An 11,640-nucleotide genomic window follows, 5' to 3' on the forward strand; every position below is an offset into this window, starting at 1 on the left:
AAACATTCATGTGTTTATCTTCCTGAAACAGCTGATTGAGTCTGAGACACACCAAAGCAAGCCTTCAGAGACAAAAACTCAGACATCGTAACAAAAATTTGTCCTTCCCTTCAGACAAAGATTCTGATTTTTAGAAGCAGCCTCTGAATTTATTCTTGACTACTACAAAAACCACGATTCTGATGGGCTTTCTGGTAGTAACACACTGTTCAGTACCTGACCGCACCAGGAATGCCAGTATTGTGATAAAATGTCTGCAATTATTTGCCAGGCAAAAACCAGTATCAGAAGTCAAGATCTTCCAGGAGAATGAAGAAAAACAGGATTCCTACCCTAACACTGCCACGCTCCTCTGTCTCCCACATGGCTGTTGGTCAGGTGATGTTCTCCATCAGCCTGAAGGCTGCAGGGGTCATAGCACACATTGCAGCTTTAGCAAACTATTTATACCATGCTCCTTTTTACAGCCTCAGAGAACTAATTATTAACAGGATAGGATCCCCCACTACTGTTTACACTCAGCAAACACTATGGTATGCAATTTTCCTTTAGGAATTTACTGCTACGCGCAGGCTGTCAGCTCACGCGCTCAATTTTGTTTAGGAGCCGAAGAATGATTGATCTTATTGATTTGTGTCAACAGTCTGACATGGCCATATCGACCAGCTGTAATTTTGTAGGAGGAGCCAGGAAGGGAACTGGAGATTGCATTCTCTGTGGCACATTACCCTGCCCAAAGAGAAGATGATGTTAGAGATGCTGGTACAGCCATCAACGGGACCGCACTGGGACTCGAACCGACACAAGTGAGCGACGAGAGATTTCCCACGACCGTGTTTACAGCAAATCCACTGCTAAACACCCAAATGTATAATTATAATCTATTATAATTATGCAAAGAAGTAACATTTCAGAAAGGCCTTCTCATTTCCCATTCTTAGCATTGAATACTTTTGTTTTGCAGCCAATCAACTAAATTAGCCCTAATTCTGTTTCATTCATAAACACAAAAAGGATATTAGAGGGGGAAAAAGTGAATAAATGGAAAATTCCCTTAGGAACCCAGGAATTATTTTGTTCTCGTGTATTTCTGGACTAGAAACCATCATGGAAAAATAAGTCAACTTACAGAAGCTTTACCGAATTTGCTAAATGCACTGCAAGAGTCCTTGGAGGAGTGATCAGGAAAGACAGCAGTTCAGTGCCTGGAAAAGCAGTGGTCTCCAGTAGCAGCTAAGTGAAGCAAGGAGAGTTAAATGGTTCATATACCAAACATGTCCTCACCCAGGACAAGTAAAACCCCCAAAAAAGCTTTAAAGGCTATTTGCCCTCATCAAACACACAGAGGAGAGCTGCTTTATACTGCTTCTGACAACTGTCACCTTTTATTGGAAAATAATTTTAGACCTATGCTCACTGATGGTTCCTGAGAAGGGGAAACAGAAAACATAACTGAGTAGTATTTCAGTTTTACACAGGCTCTAAACATTACAAAGCACTAAAGTAAACCTCCAAAATTCTTCGGAAAAGCCAAGACTCCTTTCCATTTTAAAAGCATATGGAAACATAACCATGGTTGCCAGTGGCAATCCTGACTGTCAGACTGCAGTCCTGAGACATCCAGGCAAGAGAAGGCAGAGGCTCCTGCAACAGCCCTGCCAGCACCTCACTTCTCCCAGGGACTGCAGGAGGGTTGAGAAGCCTCTCATTGGAGTATGAAATGGCAGCCTGATTTACCCAACACAAGCATCCCACCCCTACCACCTTTCAGGGAACACCCACTTAGCATCCTGGCCAAGGAGACAGCACTGAACCACCCAAAAAACTAAAGCTAAATCTCAGCAAGAGTTGGTGGGAGAGACAAGTGCAGAAGATGTTTAATGAAAATGGCCTCTTCTTTCTCCTATTATTGAGTAGGCCTAACCCTCCTGACTGGCTTACAGTTATGTTTTCTTATTCTAAGAAAGGATAACATTTTAGGAAGTCAGATTGCACTTGGAAAGCCATCAGCCTGGCAGCAGGTTTTTCCCAGAAAAGCAGTTAAGACACCACATTTTGCTGAGATAGAGCCTGTATTTCTTACAACACTAGTTCCCCCTTCTCATGTGAAATGAATCTCTTCTCTTTTGTTCTCATTTGGAATTATTTACTTAAAACGTTCTCCTGCAGCACAGCAGTATGCTGATCTCCCACCTCTTGGCCTTCAAACACCCTCCCAGGCTATGCGGCACCCCTGCCACAATACCGGCATAGTTTCTTCTAGAGCAGCTGTCAAATTGTTACAAATTATAATTTGCTGTAAAAGTGGAAGGAAGGACTCCCACCATTCTCTGGCTAGGATCCTTAATTGCTCCTGTGCACACTTGGTATCTCAGGCCCCTCCTGCCACAGCTTCTCCCTCCCTGTCTCCTCTAGAGATCTGGGGGTGAGTTGTATCAGCATTACATAGCAGTAATGCTCCCTACAGTTGACTGAGGAGGCTCCCAAATTAAGGGTAAAACAGTGATGATACATGTCCTGTTTCCTCCTGAAATCTGGATTGAAAAAGAGCAACACAAAGCCTCACGTAAAAGCACAGCATAGGCGAACACAGGAAGAGGAACAAATCTATAGCTCAGTGTAAACCATGAGGTTTTGAAATGTATATGTCCCAAATACCTGGCAATGTGGAAAGGTGCAGACCCTTAAATATAACCTGAAGTTATATTCACACATTCTCACAAGCTAAACTAATATCCATATGACATGAGACAAGAATATAAATCTGGCATTATCATCTAGATATAGCCAAGTCCATGAGAAGTCAGTCACCTTAGCAGCTCAGAACACGGCATTTAACTCCATTCACAGGCCAGACAGTTGTCCATGTACCTACCAATTATTCTTCTCTGGTTAGCAAAACAGTTTGTTTACCCAAGACCACAAAACTCAGTGGATTTTCTGAAATAAAGCCTTCAGAGAGAAAAGGAAAACAATCACAGATAATACTCCAGAAATCATCAGATTACAGCACATTCTCTTGACTCACATCTGTTGAGCAAATAAGTGCTTCGTGCAGACCAGTTTCATTTACTTCCCTCTCCTGCAAGCAGCTGCTGGTTTACTTTCCAGCGGGCTGTTCCAGGACTATATGTGGGGCAAAAGGATTATCTCCAGCAGTCAGAGCAGTAGTCTTTTTCTCTTCAGGTCTGTCTCGAGCTGGAACCCCTCTTGTTCACTCCCATTCTCCCAGTAAGATGCACTACTTCACAGATGCATGGATGCAAACAGGCCCACAGCTGAGAACACCCTCAGTGCAGCAGGGAGCAGCAGGCAGCTGCACACAACTTGCAACAGAATCCCAAATTCAGCCACCTCCCTCCCTTCGGAGCAGTTTCAGTGAAGGTTACTTTAGGCCACTACAGAATATCCTGAAAAAGTCAGACTCCGCCCTGTGAAATACCCAGCGAGGAAGGGTAAGAAGGCAGGAACACCAAGGGATGCTCTGCAGCACCTTCTTGCTGAGGCCACCTCACTGGAGGCACAAAAGAACTTTCTCTTGCCAAAATAGGTAGCCGGAACTGTTACTCTCAGCTCAGTTCTGATCTGGGTTCAACAAGCCCTTGAAGCTACTTGTTTCCAGATTAATTCTACTTAAAATGATGACTCAGATAATTTTTTTCTTTGGATTTTGTTCTGTCATGAAGTGTCTCTTCAATGATGAGTATTCATCAATAAACTATTCTAGATCAATTTTCCTAGGCAGGAAAAATAAAAGAAGAGCCCCTCGAGCTGTGAAAGCTGTGTTCACACACATTCTGCATGCAGAAAACATCTGCTGCAGACCAGATCACCCATCCACTGTAATGCTTTGTCACCACACAGCTCATATGAGATGCTTCATAGAAAGGCACAGAAAGGCCTGGGGCAACCAATTATAATAATAACTCACCCCACAAGAAAACTTAATTACTTGAGGTTAGGAGGGCGCCTGGTTTAAGGCCCACGGGCAGGGTGGGCTCTTCTGCCAGTGCCTGACCCTGCACACCCGGCCACACACGCGGCAGCACCCAGCACTGCTCGCACTGGGAACACGCTCACGCACACGGATCCACTCGCTCCCACACAGAGCCACCTGCTCCCACACCTCCACAGAGGGAAGTGCCTGCTGCAAGCAGCCAGGCTGAGGAGTGCTCACAGCTGCCTGTGAGCTTAGGGATGCCCCTGTCACCTCTGCTCCCAGCTCCAGCCAGGGCATCAGCCGGGAACCTCTGGAAGCTCCTACCTCTCAGGGCCCTACTTGTATTAAATCAGCATCAACAGGCACATAAGGACACTCTGCAATACAGAGAGCAAGAGGAAAAACACAACAGAGCAAGTCCTATATTCTCAGACATCCATTAAAGCTTTGTTATTTACCTGTTTACTGCATTTGGATAAATGTATTGTAAACTAGGCAAATTTCCAGTTTCTCAAAAAATCAATATTAAAAAGTAGTCTGGTGGGGACAGGTCTCTGTAGAAGCCAAGTTACTCTGGGAAAATGCCCAAGCACTCTCAGTAGTTTTTGAGTTTTATCCAAGCTCCCAAAACAGCCTGGTGATATACAAGATGCCCTGACTGGTTCCCATCTCATTTCAGATGTCCTAAACAACAGCCACTCTGAACCTGGGTGATTTCTCAGACCTGTCCAAAGTAGCTGCAAATGAGCTGACTTGTGAAGGCTTTTAGATAATTAAAAAAATAATCCAGTGAGTGATTAAGTGTGGCATTTGCATTTGTATTTTAGTACAATACACGGAAGCTCAGTAAATTACAAATACAAGACTTTCACCTTTGTTTGAAACGTGCACATACATGCATACGGAGCTTTCACATTATCATCACATGTTGGATGGGCAAGCCTAAGCCTTACTTCACATTCTCCAGCCAGTCTGTTGAGTGGCAGTCATCCCTCACATGTACTTCTACCGCTTCTTTTTTTCAGTATGCATGTTTTATTCCTAGTGGGAAGGAAGCAAAACTAAAACCTGCTTTTCTTCCCATTCTGTACCTATTGCATGTGACCAATACTCAAAATTTTCAAGGGTGGCAGGTTCAGCTGTGATTGGCACATGTTCCACCAATAGAGTGCACACCAGGTAAACCTACTGGGTACCAGGCATCAATGAAAATGTTCAGCTGGATATATTCTCCTGCAGAAGTACACATCCAACCCTGCCTAGTGCTACTGTGTGCCCTGCAGAGATGTCTTCCTGGTATAAGCATGCAAGGTTCTGCTGCTCTCCCCTTCTGCCAGCACCCACAGCCCCAGGCAGATCTGTGAGCAGCTCCTGCCATAGGCTCCTCCTCCACTACCACATGCCTCCAACCTCCTCTGACAGAACTAGTCCCACTCATGAGGTCCTGCATGCTTTACCTCCCTTTCTCAGTTCAGTCATGATCACAGAGGCTTGACCTGTCAAAAAACCTAGTCTATAAAGAACACCTCATTGTCCTCCACCATAGTTCACTTTTCTCCAAAAATACATTTTTTCTAACTCTTCCTCCTCCATTCTACTCCTTTCTTTTTTTTTTTCCTTTTTGATTCATTCTCAACATTAACTTCAGATATCAAGCATGGATGAAGAAAAAGTCTCCTTGAATGAGCTTCTGGTGAGACCTTATGTTTTTTGATACTATCTCCACTACACTCTCCATCTTCCGAGGGCTTGGTTGCTGCAGGTCAGGGGATATACCACAGACGTTATTTTACTTTCCTAGAAAGATTTTCATTTTGGTGCAAACCTCTTTTCTGCATCTGGATTTATTAGAACATCACATTCCTCCTTTTTTTTTTTTTTTGTATCCACAGTCATTTATATTACCTTCCAAAAAGTAATTATTTGGAACCAGTTAAGCCTGTATATGAATTCTGCCTTTGTTTAAAACACATTGTACATATGTATATATTTAGACTGTCATTAAATATTTAAGAGGCTGTCTTCAAACTTCAGCAGCAGCAGCTTTTATTCCCTTAACCCTTTGTGAAATGTAAAGCTTGAGGCTGAAATCTTATTGCGGAGGAATTCAGAAAGCCCAGCTGCCCTAGTGCTGGGTGACAAAGGCCACCTCTGACAACCAAGGACACTGTAAAGAAAACCAGAGGTTTTCTTTGTTTTCTTTTATATCCTGTTTGCTAGCAGTCTAATCATGATAATGTAATTCATTTCAGTCTGCCTCAGCTTTATCTGCTGAGATGCGTAACTAGGATGCAAATTAATTAGCTGTGACATACAGATGGATCTTTCAATACAATTCACAGAGACAGTCGAATACACACACATGCCCATCCAAGCTTTCCCCAAACAAAGAAAGACACTCTACACATTTTTCCAGAGGTCAGGAAGTCACCTTGCTTGGCTTTTTCAATCTCCTAGAGAGAAAACACCACATCCAGCAGACAGGTGGACCTCATGTGAACCCAACACCAAATGTTACACCCTAGATGAAACCCCATGACAAGTAACTTGTGATTTGTGCAGCCCCACACCCAACACATTATAACACCACTACCCTGCTAACATAAGGTTAGCACATTTTAAAATCTGGTCACCTAATTGACCTGGCTCAGCAAGGCCTCTAACCTAGACCAAGTCATTCATACATCACCCTGGCAAGCACTGGTACGTCAAGACTAGCTCTCCATGACCAGGGCACCTTCACTACTGTCTTTCACGTGAAGTGGTGTAAGTATCACAGCAGAGGATAGGAAAATCAGTACAGAAAAGAACAATATGCAACTCCCAATTGTATATAGATATGCCAATAGACGTATCCTGGAGAGTATATTTTTCCTTTTTTTTATTAAAACCTTGAAGATGCATTGTTAAATCCAAGCCCCAAATACCTCACAAGAGCCACTCCATGTGCAGTTTTCAAGGCCCAGATGTATTCAGAGACACTTCTTTCCAAGCACTACAGTCTCACTGATTATAGGATGCTGCTTTATGTGGGGTGAAAAATGGAGTTCCTTCTACAGCTTTCACAGCTGAGTTACACATCAGCACAGAAGCATTTCAACTGGACAGCTGTGTCATGCTACCTTGGGGATGCGAGGCTAGCTGATTTGATAATGGGAGTGGAGCACCAGGCATGGTCCCTACAGGCACAGAGGAGGCAGAAGACACAGGCCCTGGCAGGACGCGGTGCTGGGAGAGCAGCAGATGGCACACTCGGCTGTGCATCGGCACCGAGGCACAGTGAGAAGGGGCAGCAGCACACTCTGCCAGGTGCCCTCGCTCCGGTAAGATGCGGGGTCAAACAGCTGCAGCATCTGCAGCTCTTCACTAGAGCAAACCCCTTCACCTCAGCAGCTTGACCACAGACTGAGCTTGCCTCAATTCTTGGCATAATCTTATTTTCTTGACAGCATCAGTTTTCAGTTCTTGTCTTTTAACAGCAGCATTGCAACAAATGTTGAAGCCCCCCACCCCAGATCCAGCTGCATCCTAGCAGCAAGCATGCTTTCTGAATGAATAGCACAGCATAGTGGGTACAGTTGGGTGTATGCTATCATACACCCTGAGGGTTACTATATACAAATGTCACCACAATAAGTGGCAAAGACGCTTTATGGGGAGCAGAACTCACAGGGAGAGGTCGATCTTTTATTAGACCAAATGGCATAGCTGTAAAAAAATTGAACTCACGTGAAACCACAGACAGGTATGTTTGGTGTTTTGACAACTTGACAGCACACACACTATAGTATACAGCAAATAACTAGGATTTTCCCCCATCTGTAAATTAGCTCAAATTGCTCAGATCTAAACACAAAAAACCAATACACCCTGAAAAGCTGCGATTGTCAGGTCTCCTTTCCCAAAGCATATGTTCCCTGAAGGAGATCACAAGCTAAAGGGACTCCCAGGTGACAAATAACAAGAGCTTAGCTTAGGATCTCTACTGATCATCCAGCACTGATGCTGTATCACTTCCACATGTGCATTATTTCACCATTTGCCCATCAGTTTCCTGAAAATGCATGGGATTAAAAGTCCACTGAGTATTTGCACTGCTCTTTCCTCCCCCACTGCAGCAGAATTACAGTAACCAAAAGGTGAGCAGAGTTCACCCGGGCACATCACGCAGGCTTGTCGACTGTGCAATGCTGACCTTCCCGGTCTCTTCCCAACCCCGGGGGATAGTTTCGGTGGAGAAACAGACAGCCTGTCGGAAATTTTCACCAGTATTAATGCCAACGTAGTTTCTTCCCAAATGCTCTCCAGAAGTATTTTTCCACCCACGTTCCCCTGTGCACCACAAAACCCTCCAGCCGCTGGCAGCTCTCGGTGCAGCTCCACTGCACATCACGCAGTGCTGTACGGCTGGTCTGTTTTAATTCAGCGTGTAATTCATGCTACCCAGGAAATATTCTCATGTGAAAAACTTCATATACAGGCACCTATTCTGCAGCAAACATAGCGGTGGTAGTCGGCATTTAAATCAACTAATAAGCTGCAAACGGCTTAGTCAGCATCGCAATCCTGGAGGTAATTCCCAGAAGCGATTTTCCCGGCAGCTATGTATACAAACCTGAAAAGCAGACTGGAAGACAAGGGCAGCAGTACAGCGAGACAAAATTTGGCTTCACAGTGATATTACCAACAAGTAAAAATAAAAGTCGAGGAAAGGTAAGCAACCAGGCGTTCACGGTAAGCACACACTGAGCTCGCATCACTGGTGTATTCCCTCACATGTGAAAACCAGAAACTCAGACGCAGGACACAAACACAGCCAACACGCCTTCCTTCATTGATACTGTGCTGGTTTGAACTGAGAGGAAAAACACGGCAAGGCAAGTTACAGACTTGTCTGTGAAGATACACAGACACAGGTCACACGCCAGGCAGTGCTTTTTGGAGAGCGCATCCCAGCCATCACCCTCAGCAACCAACCCGCTTCGGGAGCCTGGCTCACATGCGACCTGGAGAGAGCTGAGGACTCGTACAAACTTTGTCTCAGGGCAGGGAAGGCACAGGGCATCTGGCCTAAGAGGCACTGGGGGGACAAAAAGCAGTGTCAAATGGCAGCGCATCCTCCAAGAGCACCTCCGCCGCTGGCAAGGTTTGGAAAGCCATCAGGCTGCGCATGCAGGTCACCAGTCCCCGGGCAAGGAACGGCCGCAGGACACTGCATCGCCCTTCAGTGCCGCCCCGCCAGCTCCCGCGGACAAGGCAGCACGGAGCCAGCCGGCAGCCTCACGGGTGACGGGAGAAGCCACCGACTCGCCCAGAGGAGTGATGAATGCCTTCCCCTGGCCGCTGCCAGCGCACCGGCACACATCTGCTCCTATCTGCCCGGCGGCCCGGGCCGCCTGCAGCGGAGGGCATGCCGGCATGCCCTGGGGATAAAAGCACGGGGAAGGGGCACCGCTCACTTACTTTTCGTATTCGGCGTTGTCTCGGTCGCAGCGCGAATCCTTGTGCTTTTGCCAGTCTTTGCCATGCTTGCAGGTGGTCAGGAGGACAACATCCTCTCCGTTATGGACGTGATATAAGGCATTCCTGGTGTCTGACCCTATCCCCGTCAGGTACCTTTTCCCCTTGAATACCAACATGTACTTCCTGAGAGGAGGGATGGTGTTAAACCTCAAAAATCCCTTCTCCCCTCCTGTCCTAGGATGATCCTTAGAAAAGAGCGGGATAGAAACGTCAAAGTTGGGTCTGAAGTTTTCAGTACTGATGCTGGCTTTGGCCAGCATAGCCTGGCCAATGTCGAACCCCACATCCTCAGTGTAGTCGGGCCAGGTGCCGGAGTATAAATTAAAAATTAGGTGGTTTCTGCCGTTGTTCCACAGGTGGAGGCTCTGCACCTTGGAGCGGAGGTTGTGCACATACTGGGGCGAGAGCTGGTCTCGGTCCAGCGTGTCCAGGCTAAGGACGAAAAGGCAGGCCTGCCCAGGGTCCGAGGTGTAGAACCGGGAGCCCTCGATAGCGGCCAGGACGTTTTGGTAGCTCTCAGCGATCTTCTCCCCCTTCTGCTGCGGGTACACGTAGACCTTGAAGCCGTTTTTCCGGCACTGGGCGAAGTCGAAGCAGGACTCCATGCGGCAGCGGCGCCCGCGGTAGAGGCCGGCGCTGGCGTCCCGCCGCTGACGGGGGGAGACGCGCCCGCCGCCCTCGGGGCCCGGGCGCTCGGCGGGCGCGAAGGGCCGCAGGGCGTCGGGGAAGCGGGGCCAGGGCCGCTCGGCGCCGCCGGGGCGCGGGCCATGCCGGCTACCGGGCGGCGGGTGCCGGGCCGCCCGCAGCCGCACACCTCCCAGGTAGAGCAGCAGGGCAAGACAGGTGCCGGCAGAGAGCAGCGTCAGGTAGCGTTTTTTGGCCTGCATGTGTCCGGCGGGGGTCCGGGGGGCTGCGGAGGAAGGCGGGGGCAGCCCGAGCTCGCCGGGCGCCGCTCTCAGCTCCGCTCCGCCATCTTCCCGCCGGCGAGCGCTTCAAACTCTCTTCGCCCACCTCCGCTCGGCGCCGTTCCCCAAGCCGCCGGCCGCGGCCGCGCATGTGGGCGACCGCCGCAACTTTCTCGCCGCCGGTGTCTCAGGGGCGGCGGGCGGCGGCCCGGCGGCGGCCCGGCGGGGCGCCCCGCATGCACTCAGGGCCGGCCCCCCGCGCGGGGCGGGCACCGGGCAGCGCCGCTCCCGCCTTCCCGCCGCTGCCGGCGCTCGGCTCCGCCACGCTCCCGCCCACCCCTCTCCACCCAGCGCCGCCAGCCCAGCCCAGCCCAGCCCGGCCCGGCCCAGCCCAGTCCCGCCGGCTCACAGCCCGCGGCCGCCGCGCCGCAGCCTGACGAAGCCCCGCATCGCCCGGAGCCTCACGCCTGGCCCGGGCGTCGTTCGCTCCTCGCCTCGCTCCCGCTGAATGGCCCCCAGGACAGAGCAGTGGCGGCGAGGACCCTCCTCCCTCCTCTTCTCCTCCTCCCTCTCTTGCTCGCCCCTCCCTCCTTCCCCGCCTCCCCCGGGCCGCGGCAGCAGCGGCCGCCGAGCCCCGCGTTCACTCGCCCACCCCGCCCGGGGCCGCGACCCCCGCCCGCCGCACCCGGCCCGCACCGCCCCCGCCCCGGCCCCGCGCGCTGACCTCACCCCGCCGCGCACCCCGCGCCCCCATTGGCGGGCGTCACGTCCGGGGGGGCGGGGCTTCCGCCGCGCCCATTCATAACCCGGCGGGCGGGGGGCGCCGCTGCCGCGGCGGCAATGAGGGCTCCTTGTGGAAGCTGACTTGACCGGCGCGCTCTGGGCTGCCCCGCGGGGTGGCATCCAGTGACCCCCGCTTCGGGGGCTCCTTCGCCCCTTGCCCGCTCCGCCCCCCTGCCAGTGCAGCCCTCAGCCCCCGGCCAAGGGTGCCCCGAGCCGGCTGGCCGCTGCCGCCCCCTGCCGAGTGCTGCGCCGCTATGCTGGAGCGGCCCCGAGGGAACAGACCCGAAACCGGGGCTGAGACCCAAAAGCCCCGTAACGAGGCGCCTGGTAACGAGAGTTCTGTGTGCTGCGGGCAGGGCTGGGGACCGTGGCCGCGGCCTCTCTTGCCGGCAGGGTCGGCCGGGAGAGGCGGGGACATGGCTCCGCTGCCAGAACCGGGGCTGCCCTCGCACCCCTGGGCGCCACCGCCGTCGCCGGCCGGGATGCCGT

General features: G+C 50.5%; 1 protein-coding gene across 1 annotated transcript in view; it reads right to left on the reverse strand.

Annotated features, from left to right (window-relative positions):
- EXT1 (exostosin glycosyltransferase 1) overlaps positions 1-10,565 on the reverse strand; it is a 176,011-nt gene extending 165,446 nt beyond the window's left edge. Inside the window, exon 1 of the mRNA XM_009087744.2 lies at positions 9,404-10,565. Coding sequence (XP_009085992.2) covers positions 9,404-10,350 — 947 coding nt within the window. The 5' untranslated portion in view covers positions 10,351-10,565. The remainder of the gene's footprint in view (positions 1-9,403) is intronic.
- Positions 10,566-11,640: the final 1,075 nt, after the last annotated feature.

This window comes from Serinus canaria, chromosome 2, assembly GCF_022539315.1.
Source record: "Serinus canaria isolate serCan28SL12 chromosome 2, serCan2020, whole genome shotgun sequence".
NCBI classification, from domain to species: Eukaryota; Metazoa; Chordata; class Aves; order Passeriformes; family Fringillidae; genus Serinus; species Serinus canaria.